Below are 24,047 nucleotides of genomic sequence, written 5' to 3'. Positions count from 1 at the left end.
CCCCATATGTGACCACAGCTGACACGGCTATGGACCGGCATGGACAGGGAAGAGCTAGTGCTCCTTAGGTTTCCAGTTACAAGCCTTCCTGATAAGGTACTGTCAGCCTGCAGACCTCTTTGTATCTTTCTCCATCTGGGCTCAGTGGATACTGGTCACTTCTCCCTGATTTCAGGTCCTTTGTCCTACTTGTCCCTGAAGTGCCAACGGCCAGCAAACAAAGCGTGGTTTACGATCTGAGTGTCAACAGTACTTTTCTCAGCCACCTCCCTAGTAACTGAGGATCATTCTCCCTCCTACCACCAACCTCACAGGCCTCTGGTGACATAGTGGAAAAGACCACAGACAGTGCCTGAAATGTGACAGGTGCTCAAGAGACATATCCATCGCCAAAAGACCTCACTGAGAGGTGCTTTCCTGTCTCATTCTCTAGGAAAACTGTAAGAAACTCTGCCAGAGTAGGCCCTCAGGAATACAGAGAGGAACTGTGGAGAGAAAGGGTTTCAGCAACATTCTCGGCTTCAAATCTCAGCCTTTCACTTAGCTCTGTGACTGCAAGCAGGTGGTGTAACTTCCCTAGGCCTTGATTTTCTCATTTATGAAATGGTTAAAAATGAAACAATAACATATAAAACACTAGCAAGCACAGGTACAGATGTCTTTCAAATGATAGCCATTAGTGTTATAAATAATGGTGGTTGATTATACCATGCTGCTGCTGCTGCTGCTGCTGCTGCTGCTGCTGCTGCTGCTGCAGGAAGGGCCCACACGGCCAGCCCTGCTGCTTATGGTCAACTGCTTGCCTCACAGACAATGAGGCTCACTCATCCACCATAGCACGGGGAGCATCCTGGGGCTGCTATGACCTTAAGAGTGGGAGAAGGCACTTCAACGTAGCTTCTTGAAGTTATTCTCACTTCCTCAACCAGAACCAATACAAACTTTGGAGGCCACATGCCTTTGGCCACAGGTCCAAGTGTAGTGAGGTCCCCACCCAATGGTAATAAAGAGCTACTGGAATTCTGGGGAGGGGGCCACAGGCCAAAGAAATTCACATGAAACTTCCCCAGCTACTCTTGGGCCAACCTCCCCTCCTGTGTGAGGCCACCCCAGGGAAGATAGGAAAGGTTCCTTTGGAGAAGGAGGTCTGGAAATGCAGCCCATGTCCTATATCCTGGGCTTCCATTCCACACACATTTCTGCACTCTAATCCCTCAAGGCCTCACTGCTGACTGAGAAGTCAGGAAACCATCCTCAGCTCTAACACTCCAGTCTATTCTAGGGTGCCCTCCTGGCAGAAAGAAGAAATACAAATATCAGACAGAGGCCCTGGGCTTATGAGCCCAGCTTTAGAAAAGCCACCAATTATTGATCAGAGCTCCTTTGAAGGACTGTTTTTTTCCCCAAACTCGACCTACTCAAATCAACACTGCAGGCTCAGGGCTGAGCTCCGGCCAGCCTGTGATGCAGAGGCAATTTCTTGGGAGAAATGGATAGACTTAAAATAGATTCAGTACCCAGGGAAATGCCTGACATTCATTACCTGAACAGGCTCCTGAACCCACTGAGAGACAAGAGGGATAAGACCAAAAGCGGGGGTGGAAAGAGCCACTGGCTCAAGGAAAAAACCAATCAGACTTGTGCAGCTGAGTCTTCGGCTATTTTGGTATGTTGAAGGAAGTGCTCCCAGAACACTTCCCCGTGTCAAGGGCCAGTCCAAATCCAAGTTCATCTGACAGAGTTAGAACTGAGAGCATCAGAGCACCTGGCTGGCCTCACGGTCTTCAGAGGACTCAGCTGAGATGCCATGAACAGCTACAAAGCGCGGCTCATGACTGGGGTTTCGGTAATGCGAACTGTTTCTTTTCCTTGAGAAGAAGTAATCCAGACTTGTAAAGAAATTCAAGAACATAAGCATAGCAGGTAAAAAGTGCTTCCCCCATCCCCTTACCCGGATGTGTGATGGCATCTCCCCCACCTCTGGCTTTATGGTTTCTATTGATTTGGACCCTATTGATTTCCCTCCCACTAATACACACACACACAACTATCAGATGTAGTACATAGAAACCTTGGGAAGAACAGGGAAAAAAATTCACAGGTTGTAGCATCTTACCATTTTGGCTATTTCCTGCTGGCCCTTTTGTGAAAGCATTTTTTCCCTTACATTGTTGACACTGACATTGTACTATAAAATTCTGTGTCCTGCTTCACATCTTAAGCATCTTTCTATATCAAAAAGTCTAAGCATTTTTCTATGACTATGTAATCACCATTCTGACTAATGAGAATGCTTCTTCTCATGTTCTGCTAGTATGAACAGACATCATGATGAACATGTTCAGCCTCATATTGGCTGCCTTAAGGCCCGCTGCATCACGGGGTCAACGGGTGTTAAGATTTGGGGAGTCTTCTGGCAAGTTGCCACACTACAGCAGAAAGGATATGGTGCTACAGTTCTGGGGCAGTGGTATGCAAACTTCTAGCAAAACTATTTTTTCTAAACCAAGCTCTACTTAAAATGTAAATATAAACAAAGAAAGCGATGCGTGGCTCCTCACACAGCACTGACTCTTCTTGTTCAGCAGAGTACTTTGGCCTGCAGACCCCCAAAACATCTCCTGGGAGTTGGGAGCTGGGTCTGAAAATCTAACTGCTCCAGCACAGACACTCTGTGGGGAGGGGGGCAGGGGGCAGGGGCCGGGGGGGGGGGGCACTTTGTCACAGTGTGGCTCTGAGACTGTCAAGCCCACAGCAGCAGCAGCATGGTTTGCCTCTGCCCCAGCAGCTTTCAGGAAAGAGGAACTTCCCTGAGCCTTTCCTCCCTGTGTACCCATCATTTAGCCTAGTGTTTACTGAGCATGTGTTAGGGATAAATTTGGGACTTTACCTTGAAATAAGCACCATTATCTTCATTTTTATGGAGGATGAAGCCACTGCGCGATGGGGCTGAGGTGCTTGTTCAAAGACACACAGAACTATAAGGCTGAGACTCTTGCCCTGCTCTATATGGCACTAACCACTAAGCTGGCAGAGAAGAGTGAAAAGAGATTCCAGGAGAGGCCACTACAGTAAGAGTGCTGGGCTATCAACGGTCATGGTTTGAATACCACCAGCTCACAATGGGGAGGATACCCTCTCCTGCCAGGCACTGATAACCCTGTAGTTCTAATGAGAAGACCCAGCTGTACAACAACCTGTTGTCACTGGCCAGCTTTTGCTATTAGCTCTATGGCGCTAGAGGTCCAGCATAGGATGGAAGTCAGATGCTGATGCTGAGAAGCAGAAAAGAGATGTCAAGGAGAGAAAGAACACTTCCTGCTGTTGACAAAGTCTTGTGCTGACATTAGGGCTCTTCTGGCCTCCCTTGCTGAACAAGCAGGTATTGTCAGAAAGCTTCAATGTTACCAACTGGACTAATGTACTATCCAGTACATTCAGTACTGCCCTGGCCACAGGTCTCACACATATCAGGGCACCAGAGACAAATGCAGCTAGCTCTGTGTACACCAAAGTGTTTACAACATGGTGAGGTCACCAATGGTGTACAACTGGGGACACGGCAATCATATTCTTCATCACCTAGGGCCTCACTTAGAGCAATTTCCATAAATAACTTGATCACCCCAAGACAGACATTCAAAGGTTCACAACCACAAAGGCCAGCGCAACATCATTAGTTGCTGACACAGAGTAGCCAGTAATGTTTAATGCTGAAATAGTATTTTATCTGCACAGAGTACTTTCACAAACATGATCCCATCTAAGCTTCACAACAAAACCTTGAGTTTAAGCCCTTCCAAGTACCAAATGACACCTGAGAAAAGCTGAGGCTTGGAGAGGTGAAGTAACTTGCTCAGGGTTATAGCAGTAGTAGTACCTGAGCCAGGAGTTAATCCCTGGACCCCAAATAGAAAGTGCCTTCCAGGACAGTGTCCTACCCTAAGTGTGAAAGCTTAAAACTGAGAGCCATGGTGTCCTATGCTGATCAGTATAAGATCCTCTGGGGGGGTGGGGCACTGGGGGAGAGGGCAGATGGTGGCGCAGCATGGTGCCGGGGTCTCAGTCGGTTAAGTGTCTGACTCCCGGTTTCAGCTCGGGTCTGGATTTCAGGGTCATGAGTTTGAGACCCATGTTGGGCTCAGTGCTCAGCAAGGAGTCTGCTTAGTTTCCCTCTCTCTCCCTCTCTCTCTCTCTCAAAGAAATAAAACTTTAAAACAAGACAACACAAAACATAAGATCCTCCAGGAAAGCTCTAGGATACCTATGTACCTAAGTAGAGATGGCCTCTTGAGAGCCCCCAGTCCTAGGAAACCTGTCACTAGACTAGACCCTGAAAAGAGCTCCCTACCTGGATACGGGATGGAGAGGAGAGTGAAGTCGGCATAGCGCTGGGCTTTGTCCACCTTCTCGGAGGAGGTTACACTACAAGACAGGACACAATGTGTTATGGCATCACAACACATATGCACCATTCCCCAATGAGTATTACAACAACGTAAAATGAACCTCTTGCTAAAGAAACTAGTCTTCAGAACTAGGAATGATTCCCTGTAGCAGTGCTAACTTTGAACAATTAAGAAATGTAACTTCTTGGGGGCGCCTGGGTGGCTCAGTAGGTTAAGCCTCTGCCTTCAGCTCAGGTCATGATCTCAGGGTCCTGGGATCAAGCCCCACATCGGGCTCTCTGCTCTACAGGGAGCCTGCTTTCTCCTCTCTCGCTGCCTGCCTTTCTGCCTACTTGTGATCTCTCTCTGTCAAGTGCGTAAATAAAATCTTAAAAAAAAAAAAAAAAAGTAAAGAAAAGAAATGTAACTTCTCTGCCCCCTACTCTAACTCATCAAGCAAGAGAGGTTACCCTCCAATTCTGTGGCACCCACAACAACCTTCCCGCTGAGTCCCACAATTGAAGGCAGCACAACCACCCCAACCCAGAGGGTGGAATGACACGACAGCAAGTAACTGAGACACTGTCCAAAGGGGGCTTCAGGGGGACTGTCGCCTCTACTGTCTTCTCCAATATTCACTGAGGACACTCCTAAACAGGGTAGACAAATGGCATCTGAAAGGGAAAGACTTAGGACATTCTGATAGATGAAGGGAATATTCAGGTATCTACACAAAGCTGAGCTGTAAGGCCACAGTATGCCTTATTTTCTAAGACAACCTCAGCATAAATAACGCCAATATTATGAAAAAATAAAAAAATTGGGGGGGGGGGACTTCTACAATCTCATCCCCTCAACCCAGCTTCCATTATTTTCCATTTTTGCCTTATCAAATATCAAGATCTGGTCCATATGTAAAGTAAAAATTGGGTATATATATATACTGATTTCTGTTTTTGTTGTTCTACTTGAAGCAGACTCTAATCTATCAGATGTGGTACAGAACCTGGAGCCAAGGGATGAATCTTCAAGAACATCTAAGAGGAGGAGGCAGCAGAGCACAGGTTAGAGACTCACGGCCCCTCAGTTACTTATCTCCATAACTTTGAGCAAGTTACTTAATTTCTCCGTACTTTAGTTTCTCATTTGCAAGAGGGGCACAGTAGAACCTGCCTTGCAAGAATGTTTGAAGATACAGCTAGAAGATGTACAGAAAGCCCTCGGCACGAGGCCTGGCATGTGGCAAGCCCTTGGTAACTTTATATACCATCACTGACCTGAAGAGTGATGAACGTATCACCTCTGCCTATTTCAGGAGGTGGCCTGTACTTACTTCATGCCAAACTTCACCTTCTTGTTCTCCACCATCAGGTCACAGATGTATTTGACGGACAGGTACCGAAGCAGCTTGATGTCATAGCCTCTAACCTTATCAAAAAGATGTGTGTCGGAACTTCTGAAACAAAGAGCCGAAGGGAGAAGCTATACTGCACATTCATTCAGAGAAGTTTGAGGGGTAGGGAACGTGTTCAAGGAAGTACAGATGTCATTGGCAAGAACTTCTGTTTCCCTTCTCTGTAAGGTGGAGGGAGGGCCAAGACAGGACAGCTGGCTTCAGGGAAGGTGACTTTCTAGAGATTACCCTGCTCTCTGGGACATATTTCAAAGAGGAGCAATTTGCAGCCGGGAACTGGGAAAGAGCTTTTTGGCACTGCTTGACATTAAGCCCGAAGACTAGATAATCTGAGTTCTAAAAAGCAGCAAGCTGGTGGCTGATAGAGTCTCTGAGCTTCCATTAGAGTTTATCTTCCTCCACCCCACCCCCCTTTTTCCCATTTCTGACCACTTTTAGCCACATGATTTGCTCATAATGTAACAGAGTGAAATGCTTGTTTGGAGATGGATTTTTTAGAGCTGTTTTAGCAACTGATCATGAAATACTAGCAAGTGAATTCCCTCTACTTAGCAGGTCTAAGAAGCAAGGAGATAAAATTTTTCCAAATCCCCCCAGGCTGTCTTTTGATCAGTCATACAGATAAAGGCAAAAGCGGAACGAATACACAGTCACCATTAATTTTTCAATGCCCACTGCTTTGCTGTCCACAGCAGTCTCCTCACCAAGAACAGTGCATGCTATGGAACGTGGCCTGGCTGAGGCAGAGGTTGTCTGATCTCAGGGGAAGAGCCAAACATTCTTGAGCACAAGCCAGGGCTGCAGCTCTTGGAACAGACAGACAGAACTGGGCATAGTGAGATGCCTTTTCATGCACCAAACCATGATTTGGGGCAACTGATCTTACTAAGGTGCTTGTGAGCATTCCAGAGATGCCTGACACTAGTTAAAGACTTTCCACCATACAGACCATCCAAAGGAGCTTTTCCAAAATATCCTAGGGGGTCATTTTCTAAAAACGTTTGGAAAGGAGGTAGAAGAGTGTGAACCAACCCATTTCCTCCCTTTAAGGGGGCCTAAAATACTTCTCTGTATCAAGTTCTATTATGGAATCAAAGACAACTTGATGAATTGTGTAACATCTATAGTCTTTAGGCTATTCCATGGGGACTACAGCCCTTGCCTTGTACCGTGGTACCAGGTGTGCTGTATGATACCCAGCAGGCTGGCTGTCAGCATCCTGGTCACACCCTGTAACCAACAGGGCTTGAACACACAAACAGACAACAGACGTCTGAGCCTTGTCTCAGACCTGCTGACCCTGGGGCTGAGAGACTGCCCAGGAGGGAGAGAGATTGCTTAGCCAGCCATTAAAATCAGCTCTGGTGAGAAGTTATGGGATGGACCTTAATGACCCTATTTCCAGGACATGGAGTTAGCAGTGGAAGGAAAGGAGCCAAAGCACTCACCTGCACCACTGACGAACACAGTATGAAAATGCCCATCACTGATCAGATATCCCACCCCCATACAAGCCCAGATCCATAACAATCTGGCACTGACCGAAGAGCGCAGTCCTCCTCGGTGATGTCCTCTGAATCTGCCCAGGCATCATCTGCACCCCCTGCCAGAGAAACCTGTCAGCACCAAGGCTGTTGCACAGGGCTCCACCCCCAGGGCTTCCTGACCAGGCTCCTCCCACCCCACTCTGACACCACCCCCAAGGACAGCCCTCCTCTCTTTGGCACCAGATGTCCTGTGTGCCTGGCAGTCTTCTTTACCCCAGCATCTCCTTGAGTGATGAAGAGAAGGTCCCGGTCTCCCCCCAGATTGCTCATACTCTCTACCTATGCCACTGTAGCGTGGGTGGCTATTCTCGGTATCTGGACTCTTGTTCTTAGTCAGAGGAGGTAGCTCAATATTCACCTGAGAAAATATAGTTGTAGCCAGTGCGTCCATACAGCTCCCCCCATCCAGCCAGGGTAGCCGACCTACAAATGTGCTGGGAGAGAAACAGCATTTTCAGATGCTTTTCTGGGTTTTTTTGTGTTCTTGTTTTTCCCAGCTTTATTGAGATATAACTGACATACAAATGTCTAAGTTTAAGGTTTACAAAATGCTGATTTGATACACTTATAAATTGTAAAATCATTACCACCATTGCGTTAGCTAACAGCTCTATCATGTCACACAATTATCATTTCTTTCATGTGGTAAAAAACATTTAAGATCATCTCTCTTTGCAACTTTCAAGCACAGAATACAATATTAATACTATAATCACTCGGCTGTACAGGAGATCCTCAAGTTTGTACCCTCAGGCCAATGGCCAAGATGATTTTCTTAAGTGTGCACAGTTGAAGAAACGCCCAGGACTCTGCAGATTAATCTACACCCTGTCAAGGGAGCGTCTCTCCCAAACAAGAGGCACCAGAATGCTACTAAGAGTACCAGTCAGACTGAGGGGCTGTCCCATGTGTATGTGTGTAGGATTCGGTGTTACTATGTGTGTGTTCTGGGCATGGCACTGAGACATTTACACTACCTTCTCAGTGAATTCTCAGCGAGCCCATGAGGTAGATGTGGCAGGTGGCATGCACTGCTGCCACTTCACAGAAGGCACAGGGAGGTGACATGATATATAAGGCCATACAAGGAGGGGTAAGCTGGGATTTGATCTAGACCCATCTACCTCCAAAGCCTGTGTTAATCATCATTTGGAACTGTTCAGCACTGGGATGAGCAACCTCGGAAACAGGAATCAATTAAGGGAGAAACCTTCGGGTTTGGTTTAGTTTTGTTTTGATTACATTACATTTCTCTCCTCAACAAGGAAATGCTGTAGTTTTAACTGAGCTTTTTTTTTTTTTTTTTCACTCGTTGCCTCATTACTTAAAGATCACTTTGAGAGCTAGACTCCTAGAAACCAGGCAACTGGACTGAACTTCAAAATCTAATTTTAAGACTGTGTCTTTAGGGGTACCTGGGTGGCTCAGTTGGTTGAGCCGCTACCTTTGGCTCAGGTCACGATCTCGGGGTCTTGGGACTGAGCCCCGCATCGGGCTCTCTGCTCAGAGGAGAGCCTGCTTCCCCCCCACCCCCCACCTGCTTCTCTATTTGTGCTCTCTCTCTCTCTGTCAAGTAAATAAATAAATAATCTTTAAAAAAAAAAAAAGAAAGGAAGAAAGAAAGAAAGAATGTATTTTTAAACTGTGATGAGATCCAGTAGGGTTGGGGGTATGGGAGGAGATAGGTGGTAATGGGTAGGCCAACTAACCCAGAGTCTAAAGGCTAAGGATGGCAGTGAGGTGGCTGTGAATTTATATTAAAGAGGAGGGCAGCTGCATGACAGAGAGGGGGGAAGTACATTTCTCAATGGGTCACACAGACCGGCAATGTAAAGCAGGTCCCCGAAAGAGTGCAAAATACTGCCTAAGGCCTTCTTTTTCTTCTCTATCTGTTAGATAATAAGAGAAACAAGGTTTTGTTGCTACAGGAAAGGGATGTGAGTAGGCATCACCAGGTCACCTTCTAGCTCTCTTGAAGTAATGACTGCTTGGGGGAGGGGTGGATAACAGAAAAGGAACCTCCATACAACCCAAGGCAGGGTGTGATATTTTTTCAGGGCTGGGGGCAAGAAGAGATTCGTGGGAAGGTTGTCCCAGCAGCCTGTGATGTAGGATGTGGGCTGGGATTCCTGCTGGCCTGAGAAGGATGCACTCTGGTGGGAGCTGCTTAATTTTTTCTGGGTCCAAAAGCATTTTGAAAATCTGATGAAAACGATCAACTATCTCCAGAAAAAAAATGTATGCACCACAGTTAACTTACATTTTAGAGGTTCCTGGACTCTCCCAAGTCCGTCCATGGACCCACCTCAAGCCCCTGTTAAGAGCTGCTCTAAGGGAACCATCCCAGGAATGGAGAACAGGGAAGTAGAAAACTATAGCAGGGAAGTGTCAATCCCCAGGGTTAGACCTGAGAAACTCTCACGTTAAGAGGGAAGTCTGATTTCTGACAGCAATACAACAGAGGTGCAACAGCTTGTTTTGAGGTCCCCCAACCCCTGAAATAAATAATCAATTTTATTGGGACCAGACCAGTGGTCCGTGGGTCTTGAAGACTTCTATGCATTCGTCAATTTTCTTCTTCAGGTTCTTTTCAGCCGGTTTCCATAGCCTCAGGAGTGGCTTTTTCTTCGAGTAATGGATCTTGGCCTTTTCCTTCCTCTTGTCCTCTAGGGTGGCTGCTACTCTCCGGTACTTCCAACCAAGCAAACTTTACTGTAGGCTTCCAATACAACCTTGGGAACAGGGAAAAACCACCACCTGCTTTTTCTTGTCATAAGGTGGCAGGATCCCTTGAGGCGGTCCAGAACAGCCTGGCCTTACTGGGTCTTGAAGGAGCAGGAGGCCTCGCACTGTCCACCAAAAGATGCGACAGGGCACTCAAAGTGGTAGGTGCCACAGAATGGGTTGACGTGCACCCACTTGAAGAGAAAAGTCCGGCTACTTCAACTTGTTTTCTGTAGAAACTGCCAGATACGTTGATGCCCTCACAGCACATGACTTCAAGTCTAGCCATACTTAGTTGGCCACGATGGCCACCCAGCAGCCCAGAAGGTAGCCTCTGCCACTGAACAAGGGACCTGCCCCTCCGCCATCTTCAGCATCCATGTGGGAAAGCTTGTTTGAGTTTGACTGGCGTGTGTTATCATGCCCACCCATCCCCATCATCTAAGTTGCTAACACCAAATCTCACTCTTTGCATTTATTTACTTATTTATTTATTTTGTTAAATCTTTTCAGAGCAGAGACACACACTATCTTTGGCTCCTGATTTTGTGACTGTTTCTTGAACTCCTTCCTAGGTTCAGATACTTCTTTCTGTCCCAGACCTCCCATATTCCTTAGATCCGTCCTGCCTTTTTGCTAAGTCAGGCAGCAAGACATGGGCCCAGAGGACTCATGAGACTGAAAAGGCAAGCTGGCTAATTCCCCAAGTAAGGCACTAGCCTCCTCTGAAGCAAGGTCCTCAGGCAGTACCTGGCAGAAGCTCTACTGTACTACAGACTTGAGACCTGCTCCTTAGCCTCATGGCTCTAAACCAGAGCCCCATCATTTCTTTCTTTAAGCTTAGCTCTTGACTGAGAAAACAGGATGCACTGTGAATGCTCTCCATTTATCTAATTGTGAGTGGCCTCTACTTCTGCATGAGGACTACTGCTCTGTAGGATTTGCCTATCTAGTAACCAAGTTGGACACACCAATAAAAGTGGCAGACCTTTACTCTCCATCTCTTAAGGGAGTAAAAAAAGAAAGATGACCTGTCCCAATTTTAATCATCTGAAAGCTAAATACAAGGGGTAGAAAATGGCAGAGGAGAACACCTTACCCTTAAATGCTTGAACTGAGTTTTTAAAGAATTTTGATATTATATTTTATTTAACCCAATTATATCCCAAATATTATGCCAACATATAATCACTTTAAAAATCATTAATATTTAACTTTTTTTGTACTAAATCTTTAAAATTCTATCTGTATTTTACACTTTCAGCACATCATCTCAACTAGAATGGTTTACTTTTAGCCTTTTTTTTTTACACTAATTAAAAAAGATTTTTAAGATTAAGTAATCTCTGTGCCCATGTGGGGCTCGAACTCATGACCCTGAAGTCAAGAACCACATGTTATACTGACTGAGCCAGCCAGGTGTCCTTTTACTTTTAGCATTTAAAGGGGAAAAAAAGTAGCCCTCTGTTTAACAAAAAAAATTCCACATTGTTACAGCTATAATTAACTGCAATAACATCAAACATTTAGTTCCTCAGTCGCACTAGCCATACTGAACTGAGTTTTGAAGGAAGCAAGCATTTCCTAACACACCTGCCTTCCCCAACCTAGCAGAGGTATTGCCTCTGAAGTATTGGTAATTCACACTGCTATCACCGCACTAGTTACCAAGTGCCTGCCGTGTGCCACACATCTAAGGATGAGATCCCCATTTCAAAACACAACACATTCTCCCACCTTTTCTAATCTCCCTCTCTGTTGCCTGTTCACTTGTCTGCCACTCACTGAGCTCAATGAGGACAAGGACCGCCTTATTCATCTCTGTCACCCCAGACACTCGCACAGGGCCCACTACTGCTTTATCCAAAAGCAGGAACTGAGTTTCCACTTCTAAGCCAGGTGGGTACTTTGCTAGGTGCTGGCAGGACAACAGTCAGACAAGGCCCCTGTCCTCAAAGGGATTAGGATTAGGGGAGAGAGGAAATGGCAGATATCAAACACACAATTAGAATGAAGCACATGGAGAGAAGTAAAAAGTGAGTGAACACCGATTGTGTCAGGGGAAGCCAAAAGGTATGAAATGGTATCATGCTGCCTAGACAAGAAGGTGTAAAAGGAGAAGAAAGCAGGATTAATGGGAAAGTCCTCATAAACACTTATGAATGCCAAGGACTCCTCAGAATAATTCTAACTCACTGGTCTTCCTCGGACATCAAGTGGCTTAGGAATATTTTCTCACAGGCCTGCCTAGTCTGTAAGTGAACAATCTGCCATTTAGCAACCCCACTTGTTCAGCTCTTCAGTGTGGCCCTTCTCAAACACATTCAGGAAAGTCCCCTACTTGTAGTGTACAGACAAAGGAGAAACAACGGACCTGACAAAGCTACACAGGTGTCTCTGCTTTAAGACATTCCAGAGCCTTTGTTAGATCAGTGTACATGGACCAATGGACTTTATGAAAGTGGGGCCTGTGGTCAGGCCAACTCAGCTACGCAGAATTTCTCATTCACGGACAGGGAATGCTTTACACAAGTGTATCCTTAAAACTACTGTTCTATGGAACACACTTGGGCAAATACTGATTTGAGTATTACCTATATGATTTCTAGTGACAAGCACTATGCTCCACAGAGCAGTGGTCTTTAAACTGGAGTTCCAATAACTTGCAGGAACACGAAAAGTTTCCAAAGTGGGAGGGGAAAAGAAAAGCTGTAAATGGGGCGCCTGGGTGGCTCAGTGGGTTGAAGCCTCTGCCTTCGGCTCAGGTCATGATCCCAAGGTCCTGGGATCGAGCCCCGCATCGGGCTCTCTGCTCAGCATGGAGCCGGCTTCGTCCTCTCTCTGCCTGCCTCTCTGCCTACTTGTGATCTCTGTCAGATAAATAAATAAAATCTTTTTAAAAAAAAGAAAAAGAAAAAGAAAAGCTATAAGATGATCAGCTACAGGAACTTCCATATAAGCTCTTCCCTATAATCAACCTCTCCAAGAAAGCCTTCACTCAAGTCCCGTTTCCTAACTCCCCTTTCACATTTGCCCTTCTCCCATTTTATAGAAAGAAAGGCAAAAGGGGGCAAGCCTCATATCTCTCCTCCTTACTGCCCAGATACTCGACAACCCACACTGGATAACCACAGCTGGATTCTGCATGTTACTGGGGCTACAGCACACATGCTCGTGTACCTGCCAACCAAAGAGAGAGAGACCGCATCTGCTCCCCTCCCATTCTCCAGGCTCTCCCTACTTTCATCTGCTCCTCACAGACTAATCCTCCTAAAAAAGCTACTTTCCTCCTGTATTTCCCTGCTCAAAAATCACACTGCTCTACTGGCAAATGCAAGCACCTTGGTCAGCATTTGGCTTCCTGTCTTCAATCCCTTCCATTCTCTGGCCTGGCACACACCTTCCACACCAGCCAGGGAGGTGTCCTGGCCCCTTTGGTTCCTGTCTCCATGCCTTTTCCCATGCTGCACCACCTGCTAGGAACACACTCCCCTGTCTGCCAGTGAGCATTCTGTTTTTCCTCCAGTGCTCTCAAGCCATGGCCTGCTCACTTAATTAGGCCACTGGTGAGTCACTCCACACTGTTGTCCAAGCTCCTCTTACACCACACCGGAGGACCCTATCTTTCAGTGTAGTAGCCTGAGGGAATTCTAGGTTCAGTTCAAATCCCAGCTCTGTTGGTAAATTTGGAAAGTTACTTACTTTGTTTCATCTGCAAAATGGGAACATCAGTTACATCAAAGGATTATAAAAAAGATAGGTAAATGAGACCACACTGGGGAGCCAAATTAACGAATGTCACTAGAGTATCAACTCCATGAAGGTAAGGATTTTTGTCTACACACTGATGTATTAGGCCTACTTAAGGCCTGAAACATAATACACATTCAGTAAACACTTAGTAAATTATAAGACTGAAAGAACGAACAAACAATAATGTATTAAATTACTTGATCTAATCTAGTTCATAAACCTTTGATGTAGGCATGATTATTATTCCCATTTTATAGAGAAGGACACTGCGGCTTTGTATAGGCAGGAAGTAACAGGGCCAGGATCTGAACGTAGGCAGACTGGCTCCAGAACACAGGGCTGGGTGGGACCCCTGAGTGGCTCAGTTTAAGCATCTGCCTTCCGCTCAGGTCATGATGCCAGGGTCCTGGAATGGAGCCCTGCATCAGGATCCTTGCTCAGCGGGGAGCTTGCCTCTCCCTCTGCCTGCCAGTCCCCCTGCTTGTGCTTGCTTGCTCTCTGTCTCTGACAAATAAATAAATAATCTTAAAACACACACACACACACACACACACACAGGGTGGGGTACTCCGGTGTGACTATACCCTGGAAGGGGAGAGACTTCCTGGAAGTTAGTATAAGAATTGGTCTGTTTCTCTGGCCTGCTTTACACAGCACCAGGCACCCAGTAATCACCCAACACTTGGCTGGCAAACGCCGAGAAGAAGATGACCACACACTTTGCATTAAGTCAGTTACCCCAGAAGAGGGTCTCAGGGAGTGTGAGGCTATGGTATATTCTTACCTTGCCCTTGAACAGGATCACTGGACAGACAAACCGTCCTCTGCACCTGGCCGTCTTGCTACGGTTGACGAGGTCCTGCAGCTTGCTCACCTGCACAGTGCTCTGAAACCTATGGCACAGACAAGAGACAGGTCAGGCTGGCTTCTAAGTGGGCATTCTGTATATATGTGTGTGTGTGTTCACAAAGACCGCATAAGAGGTCTACAGATGTGTGTGTGAATACTCATTTGAAATTTAGGAAATGCTTTAATCCCTAAATTCTAGATCATGGATATGTTAAGCTTTTCAGGAAAAGAAAAAAAAACCTCTATTATAGGTAATAAAATTAAGTCATCCTGATTTTAGAATCCTTAAAATGAAAAAGCAAGTGAGCTACTTTGAAGACATGGTATGTAAAATACAGAAATATACATAGCAAACTGGATGCTGAGCAAGTCTGGAGTGTACATTTTTTTTACTCCTGGAGTAAGACGATAGGTGCCCTGGGGACCCTATGGAAATCACAGGGCCATCTTTGTGATCTTGCAGGGAGCAGGCTAAGAAGAAAGTAATAAGCTTCTGATATTTCATCAACATTTCAACTATCTTTAACAGTCCAAACAGCAAATAGAGCGGGGAATGCTGGAGCAAATGAGGTAAAAAAAAAGCAGCTATTCATGGCATGGAGAAATATAGTAGTTACTGCACTGGGTTTGGTAAGGGAGCTTCCAGAACATGAAAGAGTCAGGTTTAGAGATGAGCTCCAGCAAGTCAAAGCCATAATCAAATCAGTATACCCTAAATACAATGGCTTTTCTTATAGACTCACCTACCAGTCCTGAGCAAAATGCCCCAAATCAGCCAGGCAGAGGTTCTGGTTGCATGAGAAAGGAGAGGCAGGAAAGTTAAAAGGGTGGGAAACTAAATGAGCAGAAGAGAGGGAAGATGTTCATGTTCCCTCCTTATAAGGTTGAGCTTCCAGGTCAAGTCTTACAGGGCATTTAATTTCTTCTACATCTTAATCCTTCTAGGCATCCATGTGTTCTTGCACAGGAAATGCATATAAATAATTGTTTCTAAATGAGTGCGTTCGGCAACTCCTACACATCTGTGGTAACTTTTTAAGTCTACCTGGATGCTGGGGCGCCTGGGTGGCTCAGTGGGTTAAGTCTCTGCCTTTAGCTCAGGTCATGATCTCAAGGCCCTGGATCGAGCCCCGCATCCGGCTCTCTACTCAGCGGGAAGCCTGCTTCCCCCTCTCTCTCTGCCTGCCTCTCTGCCTACTTGTGACCTCTGTCAAATAAATAAATAAAAGTCTACCTGGATGCTGTCTTTGAAAAATACTGATTTCTTAGTAGTCTTCATAGATACATTCATAAGCCACAGTTACTAAAAATATAATTACTATCAAGTGGGGAGCTGAAATTGAAGTTAAAAAGAGATTTTCAAATAAAAACCTGGGCCAACAGTTTGCTAAATCTGGAAAGAGAACAAGGGGATAAAAAACAGATCTTACACTTTCCATGGTATATTTTTCTGAAAGGTCTGATTTAAGATGTTACTTTTGAAGTCAATTTTTTTTCTTTTTTTTAAGACAGGAAGAATGGCAAAAAGAGGTTGGAGTGCCTCTTCAAGGTGCCTATAGAGTGGCACTGTTCACCTAGCCATGCCCTAGGAAGTCCATGGCTCACTGAACACCAAGTTCTGCCATTCCCCCTCACTCAGTTTCTCCATGAAATAAAGACACTTCAGTACAAAATAATCTCCTAATTCAACTCAGATGCCAGGAGAATAAAAACAGAGAGTGCACACAATACTGTCCACAGTACTCTTCCTCTGCTCTTTTGGTGGCCCCGGGCCATTCTCACAGATCTGGTCAGCATCATCTATTGCAACAGGATCTCACTTAGTCACACCAGCAGCTCCCTCTAGTTCTAAATGCCTTGAAACTGTGTTTGATTCTCCCAGGCTGAGAGCTTCCATTCAGCAAACTCCATAAAACCAAGATGGAAAACATGCCAGTATTTCTGTCTTAGGAGCTTTGGGCAGTCTCTTAATGTGGCAGCAGGCATACTTCTGGTTAGGCTAGTTGGTGGTTTATTTTGCTAGTTCCCGTACTCAGAGAACCAATTCAGCTTCCATTCTTTGTAGTTCCTGTTTTTATTTTTATTATCTCTTGGCCTTGGGCTCTTTTTCTTACAGTGCTAAGCACTGAGCTATGCCTGACACGATACTCAGATTTGAATGAATAAATGTAGGCTTGTGTATTTATGTTTGTATTATTGGACTGAGCTGTTAACCTGTGGAATCTGATGCTATCTCTGGGTAGACAGTGTCAAAATAGAGCTGAATTGTAGGATACCCGCTGGTGGCTGAGAATTGGTGATGTGAGGGAACCCCTCAACCCCTCCTGTGCTGGAATTGGGTGCAGAACTTAACCATTATCCCCCAGTGCCTCATCTGTACTTCCCCTAATTCTGGTTCTTGTTACACGGTCATTGCTTATTTACTGGTCTGTGTTATCCAAAAGACCTAAGGGCAGGGACTTCATCTCTCTGGTAGGGCTTCCACCTGGATCCACCGGGACTGCCACATGGCAGCAGCTCAATGGACGCTTGTAAATAAACACATGTCTTGGCTGTTCAGAGACCCCATCCAGACTTCTATTCCCAGATGATGGGCTAAACTGGGGGTGGGGGGTGGATTAACAGAACTAAACCACTTCCTGAATCCACTTCTATCCTGTGTAATGTGGTCTAATTAGTGTCCTATTAACACCAAAGCCAGGCATGTAAAGAAGCAAAAAGTTCTGTTTCTTCCCACATGCATATACTACTTTCACTTCAACTGAAAGGCACTGCCCACTCAGAATTACTTCAAGGCCTAACAAGAAGTAAAAAGTAAAAAAAAAAAAAATTCAATAACTCCTCTAGGGTGACGAATATGCCACTGTGGCCCTGGCCTAGAAGCTGTGATCCTGCTCGTGGAAGAACTGTGACGGTGACAGATAGAAAAGACAAACAGGTGCACAGAGCAGAGTGAGAAAGATTCGGATTTTAAACCCACCCTGCTTACTACTTCTGTGATCTTCATGAAAGGCAAGTTATTTCCCTGGGTTTTCGCTTTCTCTTTGTTACAATGGGAGTGATACCACCTACGTCACTAGCTAGTTGCAGGACTTAAGGGAGCTAGTGTGTGAAACCCTAACACCCGCCAAACGGTATGCCCTTGGCAAACATTCCTTTCCCCTTCTTTAAGGGCTCGACTGCATCAGCACTGAGCTGGTTTCCTTCCAGGAAAAGCTTCTGTGGGGCAACCAAGACCGAGTCCATTAATGTACTTCTACTATAGGTTGGGGTGGCAGCACCAGGGAGCTTGTGAGAAAATGCAGAAGCTCGGGCCCCACTCCAGACCTACTGAGTCAGATTTTGTTTTGTCACTAAAACACAGGTGATTCACTCATAGTCTAGCTGAAGCAGCACCATCTTAACTACAGCTGAGCTTAGTATCAGAATGCCTTCAGGGCACCAACATAAAACCATCAGCCAGCACTGAACAGGGTGGAGAGGAGGGCAAGGGCAAGGAAGAAGAGATCTTTTTCAGAAACTTTATTTAAGGGCTTACAGATGCTGAGTCTACCTAATTTGGGAAGAAGTCAGGAAGAGCTAGAAACCATATATAACGGAGGTATAACAAACCCCAAATCTTTAGGGTTAGAGATCTCAGGAGTTCTTAAGTTATATGATTGAGGATATGATATAATTTCTATGATCCACATACAATTTGTTTTTCTAATCCCTTTCTTTTTCTCAGTGAACCCCACCACAACCTCATGAGATGGCACACTTCCAGAGATTACATTTTACAGATAAGGTATCCAAGGCTTAGTTCTTACACTCCTCTCATCTGGTTATTCCTCTGCTTCAAAGCCTTCTCTGGCTCCCTCTGGCCTATAGCAGTGGTCCTCAGGCTATACTATAGGTTAAGACTCATCTAGAGAGCTCTCTAAGAATGTAGATTCTGGAAATTCTGCTTCAGCAGTCCTAAGATCTGTGATTTTAATGAATGCTCAGGGGATACTAGCACAATAAAACCACTGACACCCACAAGTCCACACTCCTTGGCCTAATGATCAAGACCATGTACAAACTGGTCTTTTAGGACATGTCAGGACTGCTACTCATCCTTCCAGTTCCAGCTGAAGAGGACCTCTACCACAGGCTCTTCTAAACGCACACACTCCAAGCAGAATTAACCATTCTCCCTGGTTTGTCTGTAGCAGCGCTTCTTAAACCTTAATGTACATATGAATCACTAGGGCATTGTGTTAGGCTGTGATTTTGATTCAGTGGTTCTGGAGCCAGAGATTCAGAATCTCTAGCTGGTTCCGGATGGGCATACTTCAACTGTGAGGGCCTACTGCACTCATCTTAATATCACATCCCAGGGCCGTGCTTTCACAGACACTGTGGACAACAGCTCCTGGGTTCTCTTAAAATCACCAGCAAGCATGGAGACTAAGGGAACAAACTTTGAAATCAACATAAAGCATCGCCTGGAGCCTCCATGCTGTGATGATTTATTAGTGTCAAACAACTGCCACCATTTACTGACTACCTTTGAGTTGTATCCATATATATTCTCGTATATGACCTGTTGTTACCCAGAGAAAATACTTGGGCCTTAGGAGGGCCTCCATAAATGGTAGCTCTTACTTCTATCTTACAGTACCCACGCCAGGCTTGTAATAGCCCCACTTATCATCTGGAATTACACTAGCCACTTTTCTAAACAGAGACAGAGACTGACCAATGAGATAACCAAAAGACAAAGAGATTACATAATTTGCCCAAGTTACTCAAAGCAGTCTGACTCCAGACATCAGGCTCTTAAGCCCTATAAATGGTTAGGTGATTATAAGATGTCAACAACATAGCATAGCTCCCACCCCACTCTCTTAAAAAAGGGCACTAAGGTTCAGAATGGTGAGATGTAAAGTAAGCTGTCTTAGGTAAGTGAACCCTAGGGTAGGGGAGAAACAGAAGTCCAGGATAGTGATTTCCAACCGCTCATTCTACGGGCCAGGCTACTTTGTCAATCTAACTTATCAAACCCTGAATGAAACAAAAAGTCTGATAAGGTTTCACACCTGGGGAAAATGAGTCTACCCCACCCAGTTTCCCACCCAGTTGCAGACTTCCTGACTCTGGGGATGAGCTGTCAGAGCCTCCCCAGACAGGCACACTCTAGTTACAAGATGCTCACGTGTCTTTCTCCTTCTCAGAACTTTCATACTCCAGGAACACGATGTGCTGGGGGTAGTGGCCACAGATATCCCCATTCACATTTTGGATCACACTGTAACAGTAGTCTCGGCCAAACAGCTCCAGACATCTCTTCTCAATGCGCTCAACCTGCACAGAGGAGGAGACCTGAGCATAAAGAAGATTCTGGGATTCTGAGTATGAGAATTAGGCAGTTTGTGACCTGCAGAGGTCACTGGCAATGACATGGGCCTCTGTGATTATTATGCAATGCTAGGAAGAGACACGTTGCTGGGACACAGGCCCTAGATGTGTACTTTATTAATCTATATGCAGTATGTTTTGGGAGGTCTCTGAACCCCTCAGTGTTGCAGTGAACTGTTAAGCACTTGAAGGAAAGGGCTACAAGTTTCAATATATTTTCAAGGCAGTCCACAATCCATAAAATATTATGAATTCTTGCTCTAGATTAATCCATTATCTTCCCCTGGCTCCAGATTACTCCCCATTCTCTAGTCACAAATACCCAGACACTCTAGTTAGTGTAATGAGTAAAAGATGCAGACAAGGCTGTCTCCCCACACTCCATTTATTTATCAAATAAAAGGATGAACTCCCCTTAACATTGCTCGTATTTGGTTCACAATTCAGGGAAAGGTCCACTAGAAAAAAGGCATAAGACGTGTAATATCTTGAGAAATCTACAAGAGATCAGGAAGCCTGGAGAGGCTTTAAAGCTGGCTACAGTGAAAGTCAGCTATAACTTAAGACAACCCTAATCTTCAGGGGTGTAAGATGGAAGAGGATATCAGCAAACCCTTCACAGCCACTCAAAAGACCAATGGAGAGGAAAAAAACTCATAGTGGCTTAAACTAGGAATTCTCAAATTTTAAGATGCATGAATGTCATTAAGAAGCCTATTAAAAAATACAAATTTCAGGTTCCCAACCTCAGAAATTCTGACTCAGTAGAACTGGATGGGATGAAGGAACCTTTATTTTTAACAAGCATCCCAGACAATGCTGAAACAGTGGTCCTCAGGCTAAGATCTGAAAATCACTTGGCTGTTTGGAGAGTGGGGAAATCCCATCATTACTGAAGTCTTCCCTAGGTTACTCCAGAGAGTAGCAGGATGCCAACTGCAGTTATGTTCCAGCAAGTATCCCCTGGAGCCAAACCAGAGTTTCATGGCCCAGAACGGAAAAGAATCCCACTGGAAAGCCTGATGCTAAACCTGCCAAAAGCACATGGGGAATAAGAAATAGGAGGATCCGCAAGATTCCCATTTGACTGCCAAACAGTGCCTAGGGAATGGTCTTACCAGGCTGGATGCCTTCCAGGTGTAGCAATAAGGAGACTGACGGGAACTAAGACCTGCTTTTGATAAAGGAATAGAGGGAGATGTGGGCTCTTTTCCTGATCTGTAGGGGAAGAAAAGAGATGGGCCTAGTCTAAAGTCACACTCACACTGTGGAAGGAAGCAACACATTCAGTCCATGTCTTGGTTCCATTCTGACTTCTGACCTAGAGCAATCCTCTAGACTTTTTTTTTTTTTTAATCATCTCAACCTGGGGGGTTTTGTACCCACAACCTGATGCACGGGAATAACCCTTCTCAGCTTCCCCTCTCTACTGTCTGAACATGGACTCTCAGCTCTGATCCTTGACCTCCAAACGCCTTGTCTCAAACCAAAAGACGTCCTTTCTTGGCTCATTCGGACCTTAGTTCTTACTTTTTCGGTTCTTGAACCCGACCCTTACTCTTTGGGTCCAGACCCTGGAAACTTCCCTCTCTCCTTTCTCTAACCCCTGATCTCCGCCTTTCTTCCGTAACTTTTCAAGCCAAGGAGTTATCTTTGTGCTCATTTCAACTCCAAACTCACCTTAGAGCCGCCCGTCCCGCTGCAGTCCTTGGCCCGGTACTGAGTCCGGGAGAACTCCTCTAGCAGCTCCCCGAGCCCCGGCTCCTGCGGCGGCGGGTTGCCCGAAGAAGCCGACGGCCCCGCCGACGAGGCGGCGGCGGCCCTAGCACCCGCCATGGCCCAACCCCACGTCCCCTTCAGCACCCGAAGTCTCCCTCAGCGCGCTCCAGCCCTGCCCATGGCACCTGGAGTACCGACTCTGAGTCCGGAACCTCCGGAACAGCCTCAGCCACCGCCTTCCCTTTCCACTTCCGGCCCCGCCCCACCCTACCGGATGTTTACTTCGGCCCTGACCAATCGGAGCACGGGACTCGCGCCCTGCCCCGTGATTACCGGCCCACCCCCAAATGTGGAGCGATCCAAATGGTCCGGGGAGAGGGAGCTGGGGCCACTAGCAGATAACTCTTGCTCCGCCCCTCGGGGTTTCCCCTGGGGAAGCCGGGCTAAACCATTGGACTGCGGGAGGGGTGTTAGTGCAGGAACTAGGAGGAAGAAACTATGGGAAATAACCGGAGGAAGAGTGGAATAAACCATTACGGGGAGAGAAGAAGGGAACGCTTGGAGGCAACTAATTAGTGTCGGCAATCGTAGTAATAATAGTAAGTAAAAATAAAATAGCATTTCATAAGGCACTTTTTTTTTACACTGCTCCTTACAACATCCCTATGATTATAGTACTCTTATAGTAAACCTGTGTTATCAAAGAAGGAAACGGGAGAATTTCTGTAGAAATTCTGTGATTGAAAAGCACCATATTTTTCTTTTTTGTTATTGGAACATTTCAAAAATTCACAAAAGTGGAGAGAATAGTATAATGACCCCCTCATGCATACGTTAGTAAATTTCAACATATGCCAATCTATCTTCATCAGTCTTTACCTCAGCCAGTAGAATAATTTTAAAGCAAATCTCATTATTTCATCTGTGAATATTTCAGTATTTATCTCTAAAAGATTAGTAGGGTTAAGATTTTTTTTTTTTAAGTCAGTATGGGTGTGTTCAGGAAAATTCAAGTAGATTTGACTTTAATCAACTGTTCATGAACCCAGCAGCATCCCAGGTAGCAAATAGAAAGGAGCTCTGGAAAACTGTACAAAATGGAAGGATTTTATGGTGGGAAGGTGAGACAAGTTTAGAAGACTGGATCATTCATTAGTTTACCTTTCCGTAGGGGAAACAGGGATTTTTATTGAAGTGCAGATTACCTCACTAGTGCTAATCAGGAAATTCCTAAATAATTGGTTTAAAATTACACTCCTGGGAGAGGCTGAAACTGCAGCTAGGTTAGGTTTTAAGTCTTGAAGGTGCCTAGCGAAAGTGACCCCATTTGGGGCCTGTTGTTTCTTTTTAACAGGTGATTAAAAAACCAAACTCTACTTAATACCTCCTGAAGCAGGCAGTCTCTGGTCCAAAGTTTGAAAGAACTGCAAAATGGGGCGGGAGACAGGACGCTTTTATAGGAAGAGAGAAAAATCGAAAATGAATAAGGAACAGGGAAATAAGTATAGAGCCTGGAGTTGGCTTGTAGCCAGGGCATAGGGATGCAAGAGCGCCAGACTCTGCTGGTCCCAGACTAGGATCAGCCACTCCCTGCTGACAAAATCCAAAGGCAGAGCAACAGTGGTAGCGAAACTGGAGAGGAATTCGTTTCAGCGAGGCCAACACAGGGAAGACCGCCGACTAACATCTCAAAGACTCTCCAAAATGCCAAAAAAATATACTTCCAGGTTTATATAAAGGAAATGTAGGACAAAGGTCAGTGGGTACCTAAGACAGTAAAGGTGTGGTCAATCATTGTCATGGGTGGGGGTCTGGCTGGCTAGGGCAGTCATCATGGCTTGAGGAGATAGTTTCAGTTCCCACCATCTGATACTTTGTCCTCAAGATCTTTTGCTTGAAAGTTAAGAAATAAGCTAGAAAGAATTTAGGGGCACCTAGGTGGCTCAGTGGGTTAAAAGCCTCTGCCTTGGGCTCGGGTCATGAACCCAGGGTCCTGGTTTCTCCTCTCTCTCTGCCTGCGTCTCTGCCTACTTATGATCTCTGTCTGTCAAAGAAATAAATAAAATCTTTAAAAAAAAAAAAAAAGAAAGAAGAACTTAATCAATTTGAAAGTTTGAGGTCACAATGGAGAGAGTTGAAGTCCTCTTTCAGGGGTGGTGTTTGGGGATTGGCTGACTAAAGCTTCTGTGTAAATGCTCAGGCAGAGCATTTACAAGTTATCTGAGTTTCAGTTTGTTAACCTGGTAGTCAGGAATGGCTCTATCTTGGGGC

The 24,047-nt window shown here is 45.4% G+C and overlaps 1 protein-coding gene across 6 annotated transcripts in view; it reads right to left on the bottom strand.

The window, feature by feature from the left end:
- The window catches only part of MTMR14 (myotubularin related protein 14), a 45,966-nt gene extending 23,930 nt beyond the window's left edge, over nucleotides 1-22,036 (bottom strand). For 5 of the 6 annotated variants that reach the window (XM_004738456.2, XM_013054232.1, XM_004738458.2 and 2 more), the window contains exons 1-7: nucleotides 21,738-22,036; nucleotides 19,855-20,003; nucleotides 14,611-14,719; nucleotides 7,708-7,783; nucleotides 7,345-7,405; nucleotides 5,722-5,844; nucleotides 4,352-4,425 (exon numbers count right to left, since the gene is read on the bottom strand). In XM_004738456.2, the coding sequence (XP_004738513.1) occupies nucleotides 4,352-4,425; nucleotides 5,722-5,844; nucleotides 7,345-7,405; nucleotides 7,708-7,783; nucleotides 14,611-14,719; nucleotides 19,855-20,003; nucleotides 21,738-21,893 (748 nt within the window). In that variant the 5' untranslated portion in view covers nucleotides 21,894-22,036. The remainder of the gene's footprint in view (nucleotides 1-4,351; nucleotides 4,426-5,721; nucleotides 5,845-7,344; nucleotides 7,406-7,707; nucleotides 7,784-14,610; nucleotides 14,720-19,854; nucleotides 20,004-21,737) is intronic. The other variant, XM_004738457.2, reaches the window with a different exon arrangement.
- Nucleotides 22,037-24,047: the final 2,011 nt, after the last annotated feature.

This window comes from Mustela putorius, unplaced genomic scaffold (assembly GCF_011764305.1).
Source record: "Mustela putorius furo isolate JIRA1106 unplaced genomic scaffold, ASM1176430v1.1 tig00003850_pilon_pilon_pilon, whole genome shotgun sequence".
NCBI classification, from domain to species: Eukaryota; Metazoa; Chordata; class Mammalia; order Carnivora; family Mustelidae; genus Mustela; species Mustela putorius.
Note: the sequence above shows the minus strand (reverse complement) of the source record. Positions and strands in the feature narration are given on the sequence as shown.